Here is a 25503-nt window from a genome sequence, read left to right as displayed (position 1 = left end):
CCCCCCTGCTGTGCCAGGCTAGGTGCAGCAGGTCACGGGGTCAGACCCAGCAGGTGCCATGGATTGACTGAGATGACCGGTAGATGAACCACCAGCTGTACCCCCTGCTGTGCCAGGCTAGGTGCAGGAGGTCACGGGGTCAGACCCTGCAGGTACCATGGGCTGACTGAGATGATTGGTAGATGCACCACCAGCTGTACCCCCTTGCTGTGCCAGGCTAGGTGCAGGAGGTCACGGGGTCAGACCCAGCAGGTGCCATGGGCTGACTGAGATGACCGGTAGATGCACCACCAGCTGTACCCCCCTGCTGTGCCAGGCTAGGTGCAGGAGGTCACGGGGTCAGACCCAGGAGGTGCCATGGGTTGACTGAGATGACCGGTAGATGCACCACCAGCTGTACCCCCCTGCTGTGCCAGGCTAGGTGCAGGAGGTCACGGGGTCAGACCCAGCAGGTGCCATGGGTTGGCTGACTGAGATGACCGGTAGATGCACCACGAGCTGTACCCCCTTGCTGTGCCAGGCTAGGTGCAGGAGGTCACGGGGTCAGACCCAGCAGGTGCCATGGGTTGACTGAGATGGCCGGTAGATGCACCACCAGCTGTACCCCCTTGCTGTGCCAGGCTAGGTGCAGGAGGTCACAGGGTCAGACCCAGCAGGTGCCATGGGTTGACTGAGATGGCCGGTAGATGCACCACCAGCTGTACCCCCTTGCTGTGCCAGGCTAGGTGCAGGAGGTCACGGGGTCAGACCCAGCAGGTGCCATGGGTTGGCTGACTGAGATGACCGGTAGATGCACCACCAGCTGTACCCCCTTGCTGTGCCAAGCTAGGTGCAGGAGGTCACGGGGTCAGACCCAGCAGGTGCCATGGGCTGACTGAGATGACCGGTAGATGCACCACCAGCTGTACCCCCTTGCAGTGCCAGGCTAGGTGCAGGAGGTCACGGGGTCAGACCCTGCAGGTGCCATGGGTTGGCTGACTGAGATGATCGGTAGATGCACCACCAGCTGTACCCCCCTGCTGTGTCAGGCTAGGTGCAGGAGGTCACGGGGTCAGACCCAGGAGGTGCCATGGGTTGACTGAGATGACCGGTAGATGCACCACCAGCTGTACCCCCCTGCTGTGCCAGGCTAGGTGCAGGAGGTCACGGGGTCAGACCCAGCAGGTGCCATGGGTTGGCTGACTGAGATGACCGGTAGATGCACCACGAGCTGTACCCCCTTGCTGTGCCAGGCTAGGTGCAGGAGGTCACGGGGTCAGACCCAGCAGGTGCCATGGGTTGACTGAGATGGCCGGTAGATGCACCACCAGCTGTACCCCCTTGCTGTGCCAGGCTAGGTGCAGGAGGTCACGGGGTCAGACCCAGCAGGTGCCATGGGCTGACTGAGATGGCCGGTAGATGCACCACCAGCTGTACCCCCTTGCTGTGCCAGGCTAGGTGCAGGAGGTCACGGGGTCAGACCCAGCAGGTGCCATGGGTTGGCTGACTGAGATGACCGGTAGATGCACCACCAGCTGTACCCCCTTGCTGTGCCAAGCTAGGTGCAGGAGGTCACGGGGTCAGACCCAGCAGGTGCCATGGGCTGACTGAGATGACCGATAGATGCACCACCAGCTGTACCCCCTTGCAGTGCCAGGCTAGGTGCAGGAGGTCACGGGGTCAGACCCTGCAGGTGCCATGGGTTGGCTGACTGAGATGATCGGTAGATGCACCACCAGCTGTACCCCCCTGCTGTGCCAGGCTAGGTGCATGAGGTCACGGGACAGACCCTGCAGGTACCATGGGCTGACTGGGATGATCGGTAGATGCACCACCAGCTGTACCCCCCTGCTGTGTCAGGCTAGGTGCAGGAGGTCACGGGGTCAGACCCAGCAGGTGCCATGGGTTGACTGAGATGACCGGTAGATGCACCACCAGCTGTACCCCCCTGCTGTGCCAGGCTAGGTGCAGGAGATCACGGGACAGACCCAGCAGATGCCTTGGGTTGGCTGACTGAGATGACCGGTAGATGCACCACCAGCTGTACCCCCTTGCTGTGCCAGGTTAGGTGCAGGAGGTCACGGGGTCAGACCCAGCAGGTGCCATGGGTTGACTGAGTTGACCGGTAGATGCACCACCAGCTGTACCCCCTTGCTGTGCCAGGCTAGGTGCAGGAGGTCACGGGGTCAGACCCAGCAGGTGCCATGGGCTGACTGGGATGATCAGTAGATGCACCACCAGCTGTACCCCCCTGCTGTGCCAGGCTAGGTGCAGGAGGTCACGGGGTCAGACCCAGCAGGTGCCATGGGCTGACTGAGATGACCGGTAGATGCACCACCAGCTGTACCCCCTTGCTGTGCCAGGCTAGGTGCAGGAGGTCACGGGGTCAGACCCAGCAGGTGCCATGGGCTGACTGAGATGACCGGTAGATGCACCACCAGCTGTACCCCCTTGCTGTGCCAGGTTAGGTGCAGGAGGTCACGGGGTCAGACCCAGCAGGTGCCATGAGTTGGCTGACTGAGATGATCGGTAGATGCACCACCAGCTGTACCCCCTTGCTGTGCCAGGCTAGGTGCAGGGGGTCACGGGGTCAGACCCAGCAGGTGCCATGGGCTGGCTGAGATGACCGGTAGATGCACCACCAGCTGTACCCCCCTGCTGTGCCAGGCTAGGTGCAGGAGGTCACGGGGTCAGACCCAGCAGGTGCCATGGGTTGACTGAGATCACCGGTAGATGCACCACCAGCTGTACCCCCCTGCTGTGCCAGGCTAGGTGCAGGAGGTCACGGGGTCAGACCCAGCAGGTGCCATGGGCTGGCTGAGATGACCGGTAGATGCACCACCAGCTGTACCCCCCTGCTGTGCCAGGCTAGGTGCAGGAGGTCACGGGGTCAGACCCAGCAGGTGCCATGGGTTGACTGAGATCACCGGTAGATGCACCACCAGCTGTACCCCCCTGCTGTGCCAGGCTAGGTGCAGGAGGTCACGGGGTCAGACCCAGCAGGTGCCATGGGTTGACTGAGATCACCGGTAGATGCACCACCAGCTGTACCCCCCTACAGTGCCACCACCACCACTACGTCGAGAATAGGCGCTCGCTAACTGCCTCTCCCCCCCCCCCCCACTCACCAACTCCTCACCCAACTCCTCACCGCCAACTCACTGCCAACTCACCAACTCCTCACCCAACTCCTCACCCACCAACAACTCCTCACCGCAGGCGAGCCGGAGTTCCGCTACGTGGGAGGGATGCACGGTAACGAGGTGCTGGGCCGGGAGCTGCTGCTGAACCTCATGGAGTTCCTGTGCCGTGAATACCGCCAAGGGAACCGCAGGGTCCACTACCTCGTCAACAACACGCGGCTCCACCTGCTGCCCTCCATGAACCCCGACGGGCACGAGAGGGCCTTCCTCAAGGTGTGAGACCGCTGGACGCACTCTCCTCTACTTGTCTCTCTCTCTCCATTTCTCTCGGTGTCTCTCTCTCTCCATCTCGATCTCTCTCCATCTCCATCTCTCTCTCCATCTCGATCTCTCTCCATCTCCATCTCTCTCTCCATCTCTCTCGGTGTCTCTCTCTCTCTCCATCTCGATCTCTCTCCATCTGTCGCTCCATCTCTCTCGGTGTCTCTCTCTCTCTCTCCATCTCTCTCGGTGTCTCTCTCTCTCCATCTCTCTCTCTATCTCTCTCTCCATCTCGATCTCGATCTCTCTCTCTCTCTCTCCATCTCTCTCTCTATCTCTCTCCATCTCGATCTCGATCTCTCTCTCCATCTCTCTCTCCAGCTCTCTCTCCATCTGTCTCTCTATCTCTCTCTCTCCATCTCCATCTCTCTCTCCATCTCTTTCGGTGTCTCTCTCTCCATCTCCATCTTTCTCTCTCTCCATCTCTCTCCATCTCTCTCCATCTCTCTCTCCATCTCTCTCTAGCTCTTTTTTTTTCGATCAGAGGAAAACAGAAGATGCTCGGTGTAGTCGGCACTTTTGCTTCGCTCATCATTTAGTTTTTTTTTATGCTTTGCTTTATGTAACCCCCCCCCCCCCTTTTCAAATGAAAGAGTGTCCACCTAGATGGAGGACTTTGAGAAGGAGACACGGAGGTGGTGATTCTCCCCCAGGTCGTAGTTGTGGAGCCCAATAAGCGAGGAGACCGCCTCCTGCACAGAGCTCATCTGGAGCAACGCCATGCGGGGGTCCTTCGGGAAGAACTTGAAGCCTTTGACGCTGCCTCCCGTATTGTCAAACAGAGACTTCAGCTCCTCCTCAGACACGGACGGCGGGATGTTGGTGAGGTGCAGCGTGGCGGATGGCGGGAAGACGTTCTGGAAGTTCGGGCTTCTTGAAGCAGCGGTGATCCTCCTTGGTGAGGCCCTGGTCCTGGTGTCCCTCGCGAGGCAGCTGCACCGTCTGGTGCTTGGACAGGGCACCTGCACATGTTCTTACCGTGCTTGCGTACGCCGTTCAGGTGGCCCATGGCCAGCTGTGCCTGGTTGGAATCAGCCATCGGCACCAGGGCGCTTGTCTTTCTTGTTGAACGAAATCTTCGCCCTCTGCACGTCACCATAGACGCCGAAGAGGACAAAGAGGCGGTTAAATTTCGATTTGAAGCTTTCGCGACAGCAAGGATTCATCTTCTTTGGTTCTTTCGGTAAAGTCACGTAGAATGAGAATAAAATAATAAAATAAAACAATAAAATTCTCACGACGTTTCGGCCACAACACAAGTGGCTTTCTTCAGGTGAAAGGAACAAGCCTGTCGGAACGACAGCGCTACAATGAACGCTGCTAAGATTCGCCAGCAAGGTGCCTCACTTCTCTCAACCAGCTTGAAAGACGCTGCGAATCTTAGCAGCGTTCATTGAAGCTTTGTCGTCCCGACAGGTATGTTCCTTTCACCTGAAGAAGGCCACTTGTGTTGTGGCCGAAACGTCGTGAGAATTTTATTGTTTCGTTTTATTATTTCACTCTCATTCTACGTGACCTTACCAAAAGAACCAAAGAAGAGGACAAAGGGGCTCTGCTGTGGCGTGACCATCTCAGCGTTGAGGCTGCTCACGAGCAGCACCGTGTTGCCGACTCCGGCCCCCATGCCGGGCAGGGCCACGGCCGCGCATGGCCGCGGAGGCCACGGCCGACACGGCCGCAGGGAGACCCAGCGGCCCCAGCTGGCCGGGCATGGCCAGGCGGTGATGCTGTAACTCCCGGTAATGCTGTCCGGGCGTCTGGGGAGAATCCGAAACCTCCTCCGTACGACTGAGACTGAATGATCCCCGGGGCTCCCAAGGCGGCGACAAATGGAGTTGTCGGAGAGGGGTTGCCTCCCACGACCGCCGCTAACCTCCCGAGGAAGCCGTCCCCGCTGGGCAGGTCGGGCCTGGTGCGGCCCCGGCTCTTGTCGTTGTTGCGCTTCACGTTGCGCGACGTCCTCGTCGAGAAGTCCACACGCCGGGCGCAGCAGGCGTTGTAGGTGTGCTGTCCGTCTAGGGCAGGGGTCACCAAACTACGGGCCCGCGGGCCGGATCCGGCCCGCGACGTCAGTCCATCAGGCCCGCCGTCAGAGCCTACGGCCTGACGTTACCATGGTTTCCATGGCAACGTCATGGCAACACGTTACCATGGTTTCTATGGCAACACACACAAACACGCATCTTTCCCGCCCCCAGGTATTGAACAGAATGTTTATGGGGCCCGCGCTCTTCATTCTATCTGTTATCAGGCCCGCTGTGAAAAAAGTTTGGTGACCCCACCTGGTCTAGGGCCATCTTGCTCTGGTGAGCGTGGATGGGGTCCGCGCCCTGCAGCAGGGCCTCGAACTGGTTTGTTCTCGGTGAAGGTGATCACCCCGGCGGAACGGTCCCAAACTTAGACGAAGATCTGGTGAAGGACGTCCAGCGTGACCGGGTCAAAACAGGTTCTCCACCGACCACGTGCAGCACCGGGCTGAGGGCACCGGCCCCTCCCCCCTCCGTCATCCCCCTCCCCCCCCCGCCGCCGCCGCCGCCGCCGCCCCCCAGCAGCAGCAGCCCCCCACCCTGGGAGCCCCCCCTCCCCCCATGTCGGGGGGACCCCATGAGCCCCCCACCCGTGCCCCCACCGATGCCCCCACCGCCACCAACGGAGGAGTTGAAGGCGGCGTGGAGGGCGGCCTGGGCTCTCGCTGGGTGTGTGGAGTTGTCCGTCTTGAGCTCCCGGTGATTAGAGCACTGCACGAACACGGGCTGGCTGTGGACGTGCAGCGTCACCGTGGCGTAGTGGTTCACCATCGTCACCGCCGCCTCCTCCTCCTCCGATGACATCTCCAGGAACCCCTGGTTCTTGCCCTTGAGCGTGAGGATGTCGGTGACCTTGCCGAAGGGCATGGCCGGGGAGAGACGTCGCTGGGAAGCTTGCGGAAGAGGAGCACGCGGGAGGGCAGCCCGGGACCGCCGCCGCCGCCGCCGCCACCACCACGCGAGTCTCCCTTGAACTTCTTACCGTCGTTGCCATTGGCGGTCGTAGACCCGGAGTTCACGGCGGAAGGTCCGTTAGAAAACCCCGCAGAGCGAAGCTCCTCCAATCCTCTCTTAGCACCGGCAGGTATGTCTGAGACTATTCCGTCCATGGCAGGCGGAGGCGGCGCGGAGAGGAGCGGCGCGAGGGGGGCGGAAGTGGCCTCTCGCTCTCTCTCTCCATCTCTCTCTCCATCTCCCTCTCTCTCCATCTCTCTCCATCTCTCTCCATCTGTCTCTCCATCTCTCTCCATCCATCTCTCTCACACTCCATCTCGCTCTCTCCATCTTTCTCTCCATCTCTCTCCATCTCTCTCTCCATCTCTCTCACTCCTTCTCACTCTCTCCATCTCTCTCCATCTCTCTCTCCATCTCTATCCATCTCTCTCACTCCTTCTCACTCTCTCCATCTCTCTCCATCTCTCTCTCTCTCTCTACATGTCTCTTTCTCCATCTCTCTCCATCTCTCTCTCCGTCTCCCTCTCTCCATCTCTCTCCATCTCTCTCCATCTCTCTCTCCATCTGTCTCTCCATCTCTCTCTCCATCTCTCTCACACTCCATCTCGCTCTCTCCATCTCTCTCTATCTCTCTCCATCTCTCTCTCCATCTCTCTCCATCGCTCTCACTCCTTCTCACTCTCTCCATCTCTCTCTCCACCTCGTTCTCTCAATCTCCCTCCATCTCTCTCTCCATCTCTCTCTATGGATCTCTATGGGTCAATGTGTGTTTCTATGGGTCTCTATGGATCTCTGTGGGTCTCTGTGGATCTCTGTGGGTCTATGTGGGTCTCTATGAATCTCTATAGATCTCTCTGTGTCTCTCTCTATGCGTGCATCTCTATGAATCGTCTCCGTGCACTTCCCACAATTCGCTCGACTTCCCCCGGGTGGATGGGGGAAAGGGGCGGGTCTCTGTGGGTCTCTATGGATCTCTGTGTGTTTCTGTGGGTCTCTATAGGCCTCTTTGGATCTCTATGGATCTCTATGGATCTCTATGGGTCTTTGTGGGTCTCTATAGATCTCTGTGGATCTCTATGGATCTCTATGGGTCTTTGTGGGTCTCTATAGATCTCTGTGGATCTCCACGGGTCTCTTTTGGCATCTGCGGGTCTCTGTGGGTCTCTATAGATCTCTGTGTGTCTCTATTGGTCTCTCTGCGTGTGTCTCTATTACCCCCCCCCCGGCCCCCCAACCGACCCCTCACCCCCCTCCCTTGCCCCCACCCCCCCCCCTCGCCCCCCAACTCTGCAGGGCTCGGAGATGGCGGGCTGGGCGTACGGGCGCTACAATCAGCAGGGCATCGACCTCAACCACAACTTCGCCGACCTCAACTCCCTGCTGTGGAAGGCGGAGGAGGAGGGCCTCGTGCCCCACGCCTTCCCCAACTCTCACGTGCCCGTGCCCGACTGGTACAACCACCCCAACGAGTCCATGGTAGGGGTCAGGCGACGTGGGTGGGGGGGGAGGGGGAAGAAGGCGGGCGGGGGGGAGGGTGGAGGGGGGGGAGAAGGGGATGGGATGGGAGGAGTAGAGGGGAGGGGATAAGGAGGGGGGAGGATGGAGGAGAGGGGGAAGGATGGAGGGGAGGGGGGAAGGAGGGAAGGGGGGATGAAGGAGATGTGGGAGAGGGGAGTAGAGGAGGCGAGGGGGGAGTGGGAAGGCAGGGAGGGGTGGCATGGGAGCAGGGAGGAGGGGGGGAGAGAGGGGAGAGTGGGAGGGGAGGTGAGAGGGTGCGGCGGGCCGCGTCTGGTAGAGAAATCTCGGTTCAATAATTCGGTGGAGAAATCTCGGTTCATTAATTCTGGTAGAGAAATCTCGGTTCAATAATTCTGGTAGAAAAATCTTGGTTTAATAATTCGGGTAGAGAAATCTCGGTTCAATAATTCTGGTAGAAAAATCTTGGTTCAATAATTTGGGTAGAAAAATCTCGGTTCAATAAATCAGTGGACAGAAATCTCGGTTCAATAATTCTGGTAGAAAAAATCTCGGTCCAATAATTCGGATAGAAAAATCTCGGTTCAATAAATCGGGTAGAAAAATCTCGGTTCAATAATTCTGGTAGAAAAATCTCGGTTCAATAATTCGGGTAGAAAAATCTCGGTTCAATAATTCGGTGGACAGAAATCTCGGTTCAATAATTCTGGTAAAAAAAAAAATTCGGTTCAATAATTCGTCAAAGAGAAATTTCGGTTTAATAATTCGGCGGAGAGAAATGTCGCGTAGAAAAATCTCGGTTCAATAAATCAGTGGGCAGAAGTCTCGGTTCAATAATTGCGGGTAGAAAAATCTCGGTTCAACAATTCGGTGGACAGATATCTCGGTTCAATAATTCTGGTAAAAAAAAATTCGGTTCAATAATTCGTCAAAGAAAAATTTCGGTTTAATAATTCGGCGGAGAGAAATGTCGCGTAGAAAAATCTCGGTTCAATAAATCAGTGGGCAGAAATCTCGGATCAATAATTGCGGGTAGAAAAATCTCTGGTTCAATAATTGCGGGTAGAAAAATCTCGGTTCAACAATTCGGCGGAGAGAAATCTCGCGGAAAGCTCGACGCAATTCTCGCGGAGGCGCCTACCAACCAACCCCCCAACCCCAACCTCCCTCCCTCCACCAAAAACCTCCCAGGTGGCCCCTGAGACACGGGCGGTGATCGCGTGGATGGAGAAGGTGCCCTTCGTGCTGGGGGCCAACCTGCACGGCGGCGAGCTCCTGGTCACCTTCCCGTACGACATGGCCCGCGACTGGGCCCCCAGCGCCCTCACGCCCACGCCGGACGACGCCTTCTTCCGCTGGCTGGCCCTCGCCTTCTCCTCGGGCCACCGCGTCATGGCCGACGAGTCCCAGCGGCCCTGCCACTCGGACGACTTCGGCACGCGCACCGTCAACGGCGCAGAGTGGCACACCGTGCCTGGCAGTGAGTGCCTGGCGGGCGCGGGGGTTTGGTGGGTGGTGCCTGGGTGGTGGTGGTGGGTGGTGGTGGTGGTGGGTGGTGCGTGGTTGGTGGTGGTGGTGGTGGTGGGTGGTGCGTGGTTGGTGGTGGTGGTGGTGGTGCGTGGTGCCTGGTTGGTGGTGGCGGGCGGGGGTTTGGTGGGTGGTGCCTGGTTGGTGGTGGTGGGTGGTGGTGATGGTGGGTGGTGCCTGGTTGGTGGTGGTGGGTGGGTGGTGGTGGTGGTGGGTGGTGCCTGGTTGGTGGTGGTGGTGGGTGGTGGTGGTGGTGGGTGGTGCCTGGTTGGTGGTGGTGGGTGGTGGTGGTGGTGGTGGGTGGTGCCTGGTTGGTGGTGGTGGATGGTGGTGGTGGTGGTGGTGGGTGGTGCCTGGTTGGTGGTGGTGGGTGGTGGTGGTGGTGGGTGGTGCCTGGTTGGTGGTGGTGGGTGGTGCCTGGTTGGTGGTGGTGGGTGGTGGTGGTGGTGGGTGGTGCCTGGTTGGTGGTGGTGGGTGGTGGTGGTGGTGGTGGGTGGTGCCTGGTTGGTGGTGGTGGGTGGTGGTGGTGGTGGGTGGTGCCTGGTTGGTGGTGGTGGTGGGTGGTGATTGATGTTGGTGGTTGCTGGTGGTTGATGTTGGTGGTTGATGTTGGTGGTGGTGGTTGATGTTGCTGGTTGCTGGTGGTTGATGTTGGTGGTTGGTGGTGGTGGTTGATGGTGGTGGTGGTGGTGGTTGGCGGTTAGTAGTGTTGGTTGGTTGGTGGTGGTGGTGGTGGTTGGTAGTGGTTGATGTTGGTGGTTGCTGGTGGTTGATGTTTGGTAGTTGGTGGTAGTAGTGGTGGTGGTTGATAGTGGTTGTTGATGTTGGTGGTTGATGTTGGTGGTGGTGCTGGTGGTTGATGGTGGTGGTGAATAATAAAGGTTTTAATAAAACGAAGAGACACCTTCCCCACTACCTCCCCACCCCACTACCCTCCGTACCCACCCCCACCACCCACCCTCCCCCCAGGTATGAACGACTTCAGCTACCTGCACACCAATTGCTTCGAGATCACCATCGAGCTGAGCTGCGACAAGTTCCCCCATGCATCTCAGCTGCCCGGAGAGTGGGAGAACAATAAGGAGCCCCTCATGGTATTCATGGAGCAGGTGAGCGGATAGCCATCGACTCACCACCACACAGAGAGACCCAGAGACTCACCACCACACAGAGAGACCCATAGACTCACCACCACAAAGAGAGGCCCAGAGACTCACCACCACACAGAGAGCCCCAGAGACTCACCACCACACAGAGATACCCCTAGACTCACCACCACACAGAGAGACCCAGAGACTAACCACCACACAGAGAGACCCAGAGACTCACCACCACACAGAGAGACCCAGAGACTCGCCACCACACAGAGAGACCCATAGACTCACCACACAGAGAGAGACCCATAGACTCACCACACAGAGACCCAGAGACTCACCACCACACAGAGAGACCCAGAGACTCACCACCACACAGAGAGCCCCAGAGACTCACCACCACACAGAGAGACCCATAGACTCACCACACAGAGAGAGACCCAGAGACTCACCACCACACAGAGACCCATAGACTCACCACCACACAGAGAGCCCCAGAGACTCACCACCACACAGAGAGACTCAGAGACTCACCACCACACAGAGAGACCCAGAGACTCACCACCACACAGAGAGACCCAGAGACTCACCACCACACAGAGAGACCCAGAGACTCACCACCACAAAGAGAGACCCATAGACTCACCACACAGAGAGACCCAGAGACTCACCACCACACAGAGAGACCCAGAGACTCACCACCACACAGAGAGACCCATAGACTCACCACACAGAGAGAGACCCAGAGACTCACCACCACACAGAGAGACCCATAGACTCACCACCACACAGAGAGACCCAGAGACTCACCACCACACAGAGAGACCCATCGACTCACCACCACACAGAGAGACCCAGAGACTCACCACCACACAGAGAGACCCATAGACTCACCACCACACAGAGAGCCCCATAGACTCACCACCACACAGAGAGACCCAGAGACTCACCACACAGAGACCCATAGACTCACCACACAGAGAGACGCATAGACTCACCACACAGAGATACCCATAGACTCACCACACAGAGACCCATAGACTCACCACCACACAGAGAGACCCAGAGACTCACCACCACACAGAGGGACCCATAGACTAACCACACAGAGAGACGCATAGACCCACCACACAGAGAGATCCATAGACTCACCACACAGAGACCCATAGACTCACCACACAGAGAGACTCATAGAGTCACCACCACACAGAGAGATCCATAGACTCACCACACAGAGAGACGCATAGACTCACCACACAGAGAGACCCATAGATTCACCACACAGAGACCAATAGACTCACCACAAAGATAGACCCATAGACTCACCACACAGAGACCCATCGACTCACCACACAGCGACCCATAGACTCACCACACACAGAGACCCATAGACTCACCACACACAGAGACCCATAGACTCACCACACAGAGACCCACAGACTCACCACACAGAGACCCACAGACTCATCACACAGAGACCCACAGACTCACCACACAGAGACCCATAGACTCACCACACAGACACCGTAGACTCATCACACAGAGACACATTGACTCACCACACAGAGACACCCATAAACTCACCACACAGAGACCCATCGACTCACCACACAGAGAGACCCATAGACTCACCACACAGAGACCCATAGACTCACCACACAGAGACCCACAGACTCACCACACAGAAACACATGGACTCACACAGAGACCCATAGACTCACACAAGGAGCCATAGACTCACCACATAGAGACCCATAGACTCACCAAACAGAGACCCATAGACTCAGCACACAGAGACCCCTAGACTCACCACACAGAGACCCATAGACTCACCACACAGAGACCCATAGACTCATCACACAGAGACCCATAGGCTCACACAAAGAGCCATAGACTCATCACATAGAGACCCATAGACTCACCACACAGAGACCCATAGGCTCACCACACAGATACCCATAGACTCACCACACAGAGACCCATAGACTCACCACACAGAGACTCATCGACTCGCCACACAGAGACCCATAGACTCACCACACAGAGACCCATAGACTCACCCCACAGAGACCCATAGACTCACCACACAGAGACCCATAAACTCACCACACAGAGAGAGACCCAGAGACTCACCACCACACAGAGAGACCCATAGACTCACCACCACACAGAGAGCCCCAGAGACTCACCACCACACAGAGAGACTCAGAGACTCACCACCACACAGAGAGACCCAGAGACTCACCACCACACAGAGAGACCCAGAGACTCACCACCACACAGAGAGGCCCAGAGACTCACCACCACAAAGAGAGACCCATAGACTCACCACACAGAGAGACCCAGAGACTCACCACCACACAGAGAGACCCAGAGACTCACCACCACACAGAGAGACCCATAGACTCACCACACAGAGAGAGACCCAGAGACTCACCACCACACAGAGAGACCCATAGACTCACCACCACACAGAGAGACCCAGAGACTCACCACCACACAGAGAGACCAATCGACTCACCACCACACAGAGAGGCCCATAGACTCACCACCACACAGAGAGCCCCATAGACTCACCACCACACAGAGAGACCCACAGACTCACCACACACAGAGACCCATAGACTCACCACACAGAGAGGCTCATAGACTAACCACACACAGAGACCCAGAGACTCACCACCACACAGAGAGACCCAGAGACTCACCACCACACAGAGAGACCCATAGACTCACCACCACACAGAGAGGCCCAGAGACTCACCACCACACAGAGACCCAGAGACTCACCACCACACAGAGAGACCCAGAGACTCACCACACAGAGACCCATAGACTCACCACACAGAGAGACGCATAGACTCACCACACAGAGATACCCATAGACTCACCACCACACAGAGAGACCCAGAGACTCACCACCACACAGAGAGACCCATAGACTCACCACACAGAGAGAGACCCAGAGACTCACCACCACACAGAGAGACCCATAGACTCACCACTACACAGAGAGACCCAGAGACTCACCACCACACAGAGAGACCCATCGACTCACCACCACACAGAGAGACCCATAGACTCACCACCACACAGAGAGCCCCATAGACTCACCACCACACAGAGAGACCCACAGACTCACCACACACAGAGACCCATAGACTCACCACACAGAGAGACTCATAGACTAACCACACACAGAGACCCAGAGACTCACCACCACACAGAGAGACCCAGAGACTCACCACCACACAGAGAGACCCATAGACTCACCACCACACAGAGAGTCCCAGAGACTCACCACCACACAGAGACCCAGAGACTCACCACCACACAGAGAGACCCAGAGACTCACCACACAGAGACCCATAGACTCACCACACAGAGAGACGCATAGACTCACCACACAGAGATACCCATAGACTCACCACACAGAGACCCATAGACTCACCACCACACAGAGAGACCCAGAGACTCACCACCACACAGAGGGACCCATAGACTAACCACACAGAGAGACGCATAGACTCACCACACAGAGAGATCCATAGACTCACCACACAGAGACCCATAGACTCACCACACAGAGAGACTCATAGACTCACCACCACACAGAGAGATCCATAGACTCACCACACAGAGAGACGCATAGACTCACCACACAGAGAGACCCATAGATTCACCACACAGAGACCAATAGACTCACCACAAAGATAGACCCATAGACTCACCACACAGAGACCCATCGACTCACCACACAGCGACCCATAGACTCACCACACACAGAGACCCATAGACTCACCACACACAGAGACCCATAGACTCACCACACAGAGACCCACAGACTCACCACACAGAGACCCACAGACTCATCACACAGAGACCCACAGACTCACCACACAGAGACCCATAGACTCACCACACAGACACCGTAGACTCATCACACAGAGACACATTGACTCACCACACAGAGACACCCATAGACTCACCACACAGAGACCCATCGACTCACCACACAGAGAGACCCATAGACTCACCACACAGAGACCCATAGACTCACCACACAGAGACCCACAGACTCACCACACAGAAACACATGGACTCACACAGAGACCCATAGACTCACACAAGGAGCCATAGACTCACCACATAGAGACCCATAGACTCACCAAACAGAGACCCATAGACTCAGCACACAGAGACCCCTAGACTCACCACACAGAGACCCATAGACTCACCACACAGAGACCCATAGACTCATCACACAGAGACCCATAGGCTCACACAAAGAGCCATAGACTCATCACATAGAGACCCATAGACTCACCACACAGAGACCCATAGGCTCACCACACAGATACCCATAGACTCACCACACAGAGACCCATAGACTCACCACACAGAGACTCATCGACTCACCACACAGAGACCCATAGACTCACCACACAGAGACCCATAGACTCACCCCACAGAGACCCATAGACTCACCACACAGAGACCCATAAACTCACCACACAGAGACCCATAGACTCACCACACAGAGAGACCCATAGACTCACCACACAGAGAGTCCCATAGACTCACCACACAGAGACCCACAGACTCACCACACAGAGACCCATAGACTCACCACACAGAGACCCATAGACTCACCACACAGAGACCCATAGACTCACCACACAGAGACCCATAGACTCACCACACAGAGACCCATAGACTCAGCACACAGAGACACATAGACTCACCACACAGAGACCGAAAGACTCACCACACAGAGACCCATAGACTCACCACACAGAGACCCATAGACTCAACACACAGAGACCCATAGACTCACCACAGAGACCCATAGACTCACCACACAGAGACCCATAGACTCACCACACAGAGACCCATAGACTCACCACACAGAGACCCATAGACTCACCACACAGAGACCCATAGACTCACCACACCGAAACCCATGGACTCACCACACAGAGACACATAGACTCACCACACAGAGACCCATAGACTCACCACACAGAGACCCATAGACTCACCACACAGAGACCCATCGACTCACCACACAGAGACCCATAGACTCACCACACAGAGACCCATAGACTCACACAGAGACCCATAGACTCACCACACAGAGACCCATAGACTCACACAAAGACCCATAGACTCACCACACAGAGACCCATAGACTCCACTCTCTGAAACAAGGCAAAGCTAAAGTTCAGGGCCCCCACTCAAGTAGCTCAAGGGGTGCCCTCCCTCCATTCCTCCCTCCCCCTCTCCCTCCCTCACTCAATCCCCCTCTCTCCCCCCCTCCCCCCCTCCCCCCCACCCTCCCACCTCCCCCCCACCCTCCCCCCTCCCTCCCCGCTCCCCTCCAGGTCCACCGCGGGATCAAGGGCTTTGTGCGTGATGCCCTCACACAGCTCGGCATCGCTGGGGCGCTCGTCTCGGTGGACAGCATCAACCACGACATCCGCACCGGTACCGTGCGGCAGCGGCGGTGGTGGTGGTGATGGTGGTGGTGTAGATGGTGGTGGTGGTGGTGTAGATGGTGGTGGTGTAGATGGTGGTGGTGGTGGTGTAGATGGTGGTGGTGTAGATGGTGGTGGTGGTGTAGATGGTGGTGGTGGTGTAGGTGGTAGTGGTGGTGTAGATGGTGGTGGTGTAGGTGGTGCTGGTGGTGTAGATGGTGGTGGTGGTGTAGATGGTGGTGGTGGTGTAGATGGTGGTGGTGGTGTAGATGGTAGTGGTGTAGATGGTGGTGGTGGTGGTGGTGGTGCTGGTGGTGTAGATGGTGGTGGTGGTGGTGGTGTAGATGGTGGTGGTGGTGGTGGTGGTGTAGATGGTGGTGGTGTAGATGGTGGTGGTGGTGTAGATGGTGGTGGTGTAGATGGTGGTAGTGGTGGTGGTGGTGTAGATGGTGGTGGTGTAGATGGTGGTGGTGTAGATGGTGGTGGTGGTGGTGGTGGTGTAGATGGTGGTGGTGGTGGTGGTGTAGATGGTGGTGGTCGTGGTGTAGATGGTGGTGGTGGTGGTGGTGTAGATGGTGGTGGTGGTGTAGATGGTGGTGGTGTAGATGGTGGTGGTGGTGGTGGTGTACATGGTGGTGGTGGTGTAGATGGTGCTGGTGGTGATGGTGGTGTAGATGGTGGTGGTGGGTCAGGTGGTAGTGGTGGTGATGTAGGTGGTGGTGGTGGTGGTGTAGATGGTGGTGTTGATGGTAGTGGTGTAGATGGTGGTGGTGGTGGTGGTGTAGATGGTGTTGGTGGTGGTGGTGTAGATGGTGGTGGTGTAGATGGTGGTGGTGGTGTAGATGGTGGTGGTGTAGATGGTGGTGGTGGTGGTGTAGATGGTGGTGGTGGTGGTGGTGGTGTAGATGGTGGTGGTGGTGTAGATGGTGGTGGTGTAGATGGTGGTGGTGGTGGTGGTGTAGGTGGTGGTGGTGGTGGTGGTGTAGATGGTGCTGGTGGTGATGGTGGTGTAGATGGTGGTGGTGGGTCAGGTGGTAGTGGTGGTGATGTAGGTGGTGGTGGTGTAGATGGTGGTGATGGTGGTGATGGTGGTGATGGTGGTGATGATGTTGGTGGTGGTGATGATGGTGGTGACGGTGGTGATGATGGTGGTGATGGTGGTGATGGTGGTGATGATGGTGGTGATGGTGGCGATGGTGGTGATGGTGGTGATGATGTTGGTGGTGGTGGTGATGATGGTGGTCATGGTGGCGATGGTGGTGATGATGGTGGTGATGATGTTGGTGGTGGTGGTGGTGGTGGTGATGGTGGTGATGATGTTGGTGGTGGTGATGATGGTGGTGATGGTGGTGATGATGTTGGTGATGATGTTGGTGATGGTGGCGACGATGGTGATGATGGTGGTGATGGTGGTGGTGATGATGTTGGTGATGATGTTGGTGATGGTGGCGACGATGGTGATGATGGTGGTGATGGTGGTGGTGATGATGTTGGTGATGGTGATGACGATGGTGGCGATGATGATGTTGGTGATGGTGGCGGTGATGGTGGTACCGCGCCTTCCACGCGCTCATCCACAATCCGTCCCCCCCCCCGTCCACCCCGGCGTGTCGCCAGCCGGTGACGGTGACTACTGGCGGCTGCTGAATCCCGGCGAGTACTTGGTGACGGCGTGGGCGCCGGGGTACGACCGCCGCTCGCGCTCCTGCAGGGTCACCTTCAGCCTGGGCGCCACCGCCTGCGACTTCGAGCTGCAGCCTCTCATCAGCGGTACCGCCGGCGGGACCGGCAGGACCGGCGGGACCGGCAACACCTGTGGAACTGGTGGGACCGGCGAGACCGGCGAGACCGTCGAGACCGGCGAGACCGGCGAGACCGGCGAGACCGGCGAGACCGGCGAGTCCGGCGAGACCGGCGAGACCGGCGAGACCGGCGAGACCGGCGAGACCGGCGAGACCGGCGAGACCGGCAACACCGTGCCCACATACCCATTCGGGTCGGTGGTGGCTGTGTAGGATTCGGGGCGACGGTGGTGGCTCTGTTGGTGGTGATAGCAGTGGTGGTGTAGATTGTGGTGGTGGTTGTGGTGGTGTAGAATGTGGTGGTGGTGGTGGTGGTGGTGTAGGCAGTTGTCGTGATGATGGTGGTAGTGTAGCGGTTAGCGCTTGGAACCCGACAGCACCGGTGACGATTATCTGAACCGGTTCCTGGGGCTCGCCTAGGTCGCTAACAGCACTTGCCCTTGACAGTCTGTTGAGGGTTATACCGGGGGATCTTTGTCTCTGTTATCTTTGGTGTAGGTGGTGAACAAATATTGATCTCTATTCAGACAACAAAGACAAAGATCCCCAGTGCAGCCTTAACAGATTCTGTTAGCGAGTAGGGGGTGGGTGGTCAGCAGCACGCCTGGCAGACACACATAGACACACACACAGACACACATCGACACACACAGACACACATAAATACACACACAGACACATATAGACACACTCACACACAGACACACATAGACACACACACAGACACACATAGACACACAGACACAGACACACATAGACACACACAGACACACATAGATACACACACAGACACACATAGACACACTCACACACACAGACACACATAGACACACACACAGACACACATAGACACACAGACACACACATAGACAACAACAACCGCCATTCGCCACGAAGTGGGGGTGACGTCACCACGATACTTGTGCCAGACTATGTGCACCTTGAGGCCACGTGAAGTGTCGAACGCCCGTTGGCAGGAGGTCACGGGGCAGACCCAGGTGCCACAGGTCGACTGACTGAGATGACCGAGATGACTGGCTGATGCACCACTTGTGCCCCCTACTGTGCCAACTTGCTGTGCTTTAGCCACCCGGCACTCCGTTCGTTGTTGTGAGCGTTGCTCCTCCCCCCTCCGTTGTGGTTGGAGGGCGACTGGCTCCAACTGCCCAGCAGCGTCTTTCACGAGCCTCCTCCATAGAGGCCGATCTTGACACCGCTGGTACCAGTCATCGGCAAGTCCACTCAGCTCCACATCCTCCTGTACCACATCTCTCCATCGCTTCTCTAGCCCGTGCCACACCCGTTTAGCCCCCTCTCTCCGGCCAAACAAAAGCTCTTTAGGCATGCGGAGACTGGGCATGTGGGCTACATGACCCAGCCAACGCAGCCTTGCCTGCCGGAGGGGCTCACCGATGGGACTTTGCCCAGATCTTTCAAAGATTTGTGAGCTTCTCACACAATCCAGCCTGGTTAAACCAAGAATTGATCGTAGGCAGGCCAGCCTAAATGTTTCCAATCGGCGAAGATGCTCCATTAGGGGGGTCCACGTTTCGCAAGCGTAGAGAAGGGAGGGAATGACTGTGGCCGAGAAGACCTGAAGCTTCGTGCGAAGCGAAAGACCAGGTAGCTTACATACAGTGTTACGCAACCGATGAAAATATAATACCACTGCTGTCAAACCGGAGCCGGTCATGAGCACATTGCCCAGGTATGGGAAACTCTCCACTCTCTCCACAACTGCCCCATCACCGATTGGGAGTTGTGAGGGTGGAGTGTCCGATGGTACAAAATACCCAGGCAGGTGTTTCGTTTTGGTGGGGCTGATGGTAAGGCCCCACCTCTTAGTGGCACGCTCCAGTCTCAGCAGCAGCGTCTCCAACTCCTCCTCTGACTGAGCAGCTATTACCAAGTCATCAGCATACATAACGTGGTTGAGCAATAGGGAGCCATCCCTTGACCGCACCCGGGCATCGATCAGCCTCCCATTATATCTGTACCATATGAAGATTCCCCCGGTACAGCTATTGAAGGCTTCACGAACTACGTGGTCAAAATAGATGTTAAATAATGTTGGAGCCAGAGGACATCCCTGTCGCACCCCAAGGTGAACAGGGAATGGCTCCGACTCCCGGACACGTAGTTTTACCCGGGCCCGCTTACCATCACGAAGGTCCTTAATGATTGTGAGCAGAGGGTCAGGGACTCCGAAAGCACGAAGAACAACCCAGAGCCCAGACCTACTGATGGTTTCATAGGCCTTGACCAGGTCAATAAAGCAGAGATGTAGGTCTTGTTGGAATTCCCTACACATCTGCTGTAGCAAACGGACAGAGAATATGACATCTGTGCAGGACCGCCCTTTCCTGAAACCACATTGGGGCTCCGCAAGCTTCTCCTCAGTGTGCCTGGCAAGGCGATGTTGAATAATCCTTGCCAGGACCTTTCCCGACACACTGAGGAGTGAGATGCCCCTGTAGTTGTTACAGTCTGTGAGGTCCCCCTTCTTAAAGAGGGGGACCACAAGGTCATCCTTCCAATCCTGCGGAACCCGTCCAGTGGTCCAGACTGTTGTTATGATGTCATGTACGGCAGTCTGTGCATAAACGCCACCCTCCCTCAGCATTTCGCTTGGGAGATTATCTCTGCCCGGTGCCTTTCCTGGTCTCAGACTCTGGATCGCCTTCAGTACTTCCTCAACAGATGGCACCTCAGTCAGCCACTCACAGGGGGTGACTTCTTCTTCCAATATTTGAGGCACCGCAGCCTCAGCAGGGTCATCCCCACTTTGTCCCACGATGTTTTCCATGTCGAGGGGTTTCCCCTCCCCCAGGACTTCACAGAAATTCTCAGCAAATCTGCAAACCTGTTTTTGGGGGTAGAAGATTGGATCACCGTTTTTTCCCCTAATGATGGTAATAGGTGTAGTGCTGCATATTACTTTTTTGATGGAGTTAAATAGGGATTTGTGATCGCAGGCCATTGAGGCAGACTCCATCTCCTCAGCAACCCGCAATCACCACCCATCCTTGCAGCGTCCCACGGCTCTCCGAACCTCCGAGCGAAGGCTGCGGTAAGCCTCCTCATTCTCTGACGTGGGATGCTGTAGACAATTAGAGTGGGCCTGTCGCTTTTTCTCAGCCAGCTTGAACACCTCCTCTGTCAGCCAGGGTCTCTGGGGAGGTCTGCACCGCATACCCAAAGCAGCCATTCCAGCTGCCTGAGTCACAGTCCTAAACTTCACCCATTTACCCTCGACATCTGGAGGAGTGGGGGAGGATGCCAACCCCAGCCGCAAGCGATGATGAAATTCTTGCTTGCAACTTTCATCAGCTAACTGAGACGAGGCCACCTTAGATTTGAATGGGGTCCTGGGTATACACCCACCACCGGAGTGGAAGAATGGCAGGCGCATCTTACAGATGACAAGTTGATGGAAAGAGGGCAGATCAGTTCCACGGTAGGTCCTGGTGTCAAGGACATTGGCCCGTATCCACTGTTCCGTCACTATGTAGTCCAGCAGATGTTCTTGCTTGGACCCGGCATGCATCCATGATGTTGTGTGGATGCGCCGATGCCGGAACGGCGTGTTGGTAATTACAAGCCCATGGGCTGCACAGAAATCTAGCAGCCTCCTACCATTGTTATTGAGCTGATCTGGCCCATGCCTTCCAATCACTCCTGACCAGGTGCCAGCATCAGGACCAACTCGGGCATTGAAGTCACCCAACAAGATAACTCTATCCCAAGGGGCCACTTTAGCTAGCACCTGTGACAGGAGGTCATAGAAGGCAACTGACTCATCGGCCTTGCCTGCATCCCTCTACGGATGTTCGTCTTTGGTAGGGGCATAAGTAACCACGACCACCACTTATCACCTTCAGTTGATGGGAAGGCGAGCCCAAAGTAGCCTGGGGCTTACAGCTTCCCACACTCCACCGCCACGCTCCCACACCCCCGTCATTTTTTTGTTTAGAAGAAGAGTCACTCTCTTGTTTGGTAGTCTCCTGCCCCGAGTAGAGGACTATCCACCCCTCATGGTGGCAGGAGCCAGAGCCGGTCCACCGGATCTCCTGAATACCACAGAGATCCAGGCGGTACCGGTCCAGCTCCCGACAGAGGAGTGGCAGCCTCTCCTCCGCAGTGAGTGTTCGAACATTCCACGTGGCCATCCGTAGTGGCTTTTTGTTGTTTCTGGAGGAGCCCCAAGGGTAAAGATTCAATCTCCTGGCTCCGACAAATGGGATTTGGCCAGGAGACGTCATAGACGCCTGTACCCCCGGGGTCTACGGCACAAACTTATAAATTACATTTTTAATTAGTGGTTTAGTGGTAATTAATTGAAGGTGGAGGGGTTACCATCCCCTCGCACCCGTCCAGAGCCCCCATTTGACCGCTGTGGTGGCCACAGACGCCATGAGGGGAAAGGCCGGTCGGAATTGGCAGCGTTGCCCGCCCGGCACCACGAGGAGGTAGGGGTTGTTTTTGCCGGATTAGACACACATAGACACACATAGACACACACAGACACACACACAGACACACATAGACACAAATACACGCACACAGACACACATAGACACAGACACACACACAGACACAAATGCACGCACACAGACACATACAAAGACACACACAAAGACACTCACACACCAACACTCACACACAGACACACACACAGACACATACAAAGACACACAAAGACACTCACACACAGACACACACACAGACACTTACACACAGACACACACACACAGACACACACAAATACACGCACACCAAGACGCACACAAAGACACTCACACACAGACTCACACACGGACACTTACACACAGACACTTACACACAGACACTCACACACGGACACTTACACACAGACACTCAGACACAGACGCTTACACACAGACACTCACACACAGACGCTTACACACAGACACTTACACACAGACACTTACACACAGACGCTTACACACAGACACACAAAGACACACACACAGACACATACACACAGACACTCACACACAGACACTTACACACAGACGCTTACACAGAGACACTTACACACAGACACACACAAAGACACACACACACACAACAACCAAAATCTCTCTATGGTGTTTGTATAAAGCCGCTATCCCACACTCCCACCACCACCACGCCACGTGGACCTTTAATTAGAACCAGGAGGCTCCCCAAGGCGCCCCCTCCATTAACCCCAGCCCCGCCCCCCTCTACTAACCCCAGCCCCGCCCCCCTCGCCAGCCCCCCACTAACCCCAGCCCCGTCCTCCTCCCCAGCCCCCCACTAACCCCAGGCCCGCCCCCCCTCCCCAGCCACAGCCCCCCCCCCCCCCCCCCCCACTAACCCCAGTCCCGCTTCCCTCCGTTCTCTTTCATCGTCATCATCACGGTGCCGAGGAGATGTTGATTACCTCTCCTGGTACGCAGGAGGTCGTGGGGTTCGATCCCGACCCTGACGACGCCTGCTGCTGCTGTATATTTGGAGTTTGAGTGCCTCTCTCTCTCATCATCATCATCATCACCATCACGGTGGCTGGGAGATGTTGATTACCTCTCCTGGTGTACAGGAGGTCGTGGGGTTCGATCCCGACCCTGACGACGCCTGCTGCTGCTGGTGTATATTTGGAGTTTGAGTGCCTCTCTCTCATCATCATCATCATCACCAATCACGGTGGCTAGGAGATGTTGATTACCTCTCCTGGTGTACAGGAGGTCGTGGGGTTCGATCCCGATCCTGACGACGCCTGCTGCTGCTGTATATTTGGAGTTTGAGTGCCTCTCTCTCATCATCATCATCACCATCACGGTGGCTGGGAGATGTTGACTACCTTGCCAGAGCTACAGACTCTTTCTATGCGGCCTTGTCTCGCCACTGGTGTTAGGCCAGAGAACGACACCAAAATGGCAAGCAGTACAAGTACAATGCAACAGACAGGCACTGAATGATGATGACGATGACAATGTTAAAAGCTAGATTTAAAGCTTTCGTGACTGTTAGGATCCATACTCTTTGGTTCTATTGGGTAAAGTCACGTAGGTGAAAATAAAATAACTAAAAAATTAACAAAAAATCACGACGTTTCGGCCACAACACAAGCGGCCTTCATCAGGTGAAGGGACGAGACTGTCTGGAGGACAGCGCTGGAGTGGAAGAAGCCACGCTTAGATCACGACCTTTAAGCTGTGTGAGAAGAAAAACACCAAGCGCCTTGACAAAGGAATTAGCATATAATTTAGCATTGAAATGGCTCATTGAAATAGCTAAGTTAAAGTATACACAATTTTTGTTCTTATTTTATTTTCACCTACGTGACTTTACCCAATAGAACCAAAGAGAATGTTAAAAGCATTGTCCTGGAAACTAATTGGCCTACACCAGAGCTACCGCCTTCTTCTGTGGCTGTGTCTCATTGGGGCGGGGGGGGGGGGCAAGGCAAATCTTCCAGGGGGTCTGGGGGTCCTAACCCAGAGAGAAAAAAAAAATCTAAATTTGAAAACTAATTTCTTGCCCAAAATATAAAAAAAAAATTTCACTAACACGCGGGATGGAGTTTTTATTTATTTTTTTACAATAATTGTCTAATGGTGTTATTGTATTACATTGCTCTGTTCTGTTTTTTTTTATTATCTTTTCTTGTTTCATTGTTTGTAACGGCAGACATTAGGGATTAATAAAGTACAACCGTAACCACAATCATATGAACAGAAATCTATTTTATAGCGATATATTGGGCAAATTCACTGGTTGGATTTCACAGCTGAGATGTTGTAGCGTACGCGCGATATTGCATTATATATGTGTACCCGTGTTATTACACGCCTGTGTGCGTGTGTGAATGTATTAAAATCGTTTTTTTGAACCTGCGTCTCGCCCATGCACACATTCCTGTGAACTCATGTTGAGCCGTGGTGGCTCTGTGCGAGTCTATGGGTCTTTGTGTGACTCTATGAGACTCTGTGCGAGTCTATGGGTCTCTGTGCGAGTTTATGAGTCTCTGTGCGAGTCTATGGGTCTTTGTGCGAGTCTATGGGTCTCTGTGCGAGTCTATGGGTCTCTGTGTGAGTCTGTGGGTCTCTGTGTGACTCTATGAGACTCTGTGCGAGTCTATGGGTATCGGTGTGAGTCTATGGGTATTTATGTGAGTCTATGGGTATCTGTGTGAGTCTATGGGTCTCTGTGTGAGTCTACGGGTCTCTGTGTGAGTTTATGAGTCTTTTTGCGAGTCTGTGGGTCTCTGTGCGAGTCTATGGGTCTCTATGCGAGTCTATGGGTCTCTATGCGAGTCTATGGATCTCTGTGTGAGCCTGTGGGTCTCTGTGTGAGCATATGGGTCTCTGTGCGAGTCTGTGGGTCTCTGTGTCAGTCTATGGGTCTCTGTGTGAGTCTATGGGTCTCTGTGTGAGACTATGGGTCTCTGTGTGAGCCTATGAGTCTCTGTGCGAGTCTGTGGGTCTCTGTGCGAGTCTATGGGTCTCTATGCGAGTCTATGGGTCTCTGTGTGAGTCTATGGGTCTCTGTGTGAGCATATGGGTCTCTATGCGAGTCTATGGGTCTCTGTGTGAGCATATGGGTCTCTGTGCGAGTCTGTGGGTCTCTGTGCGAGTCTATGAGTCTCTGTGTGAGTCTATGGGTCTCTGTGTGAGCATATGGGTCTCTATGCGAGTCTATGGGTCTCTGTGTGAGCA

General features: G+C 55.5%; 1 protein-coding gene and 1 pseudogene across 2 annotated transcripts in view; one reads left to right on the top strand and one right to left on the bottom strand.

Annotated features, from left to right (window-relative positions):
* The window catches only part of LOC116957408 (putative carboxypeptidase X1), a 50199-nt gene extending 27050 nt beyond the window's left edge, over positions 1 to 23149 (top strand). For both annotated transcript variants that reach the window (XM_076056097.1, XM_076056096.1), the window contains exons 10-15: positions 3199 to 3395; positions 7718 to 7900; positions 9092 to 9380; positions 10397 to 10536; positions 15906 to 16008; positions 17616 to 23149. In XM_076056097.1, the coding sequence (XP_075912212.1) occupies positions 3199 to 3395; positions 7718 to 7900; positions 9092 to 9380; positions 10397 to 10536; positions 15906 to 16008; positions 17616 to 18013 (1310 nt within the window). In that variant the 3' untranslated portion in view covers positions 18014 to 23149. The remainder of the gene's footprint in view (positions 1 to 3198; positions 3396 to 7717; positions 7901 to 9091; positions 9381 to 10396; positions 10537 to 15905; positions 16009 to 17615) is intronic.
* LOC142907098 (polypyrimidine tract-binding protein 1-like) lies at positions 4018 to 7011 on the bottom strand (annotated as a pseudogene).
* Positions 23150 to 25503: the final 2354 nt, after the last annotated feature.

The sequence above is a fragment of the Petromyzon marinus genome, chromosome 74 (genome assembly GCF_048934315.1).
Source record: "Petromyzon marinus isolate PM22_M1 ecotype Great Lakes invasive population chromosome 74, UKy_Petmar_22M1.pri1.0, whole genome shotgun sequence".
In the NCBI taxonomy this organism is placed as follows: domain Eukaryota; kingdom Metazoa; phylum Chordata; class Hyperoartia; order Petromyzontiformes; family Petromyzontidae; genus Petromyzon; species Petromyzon marinus.
This window is presented reverse-complemented; position numbering and strand designations above follow the sequence as displayed.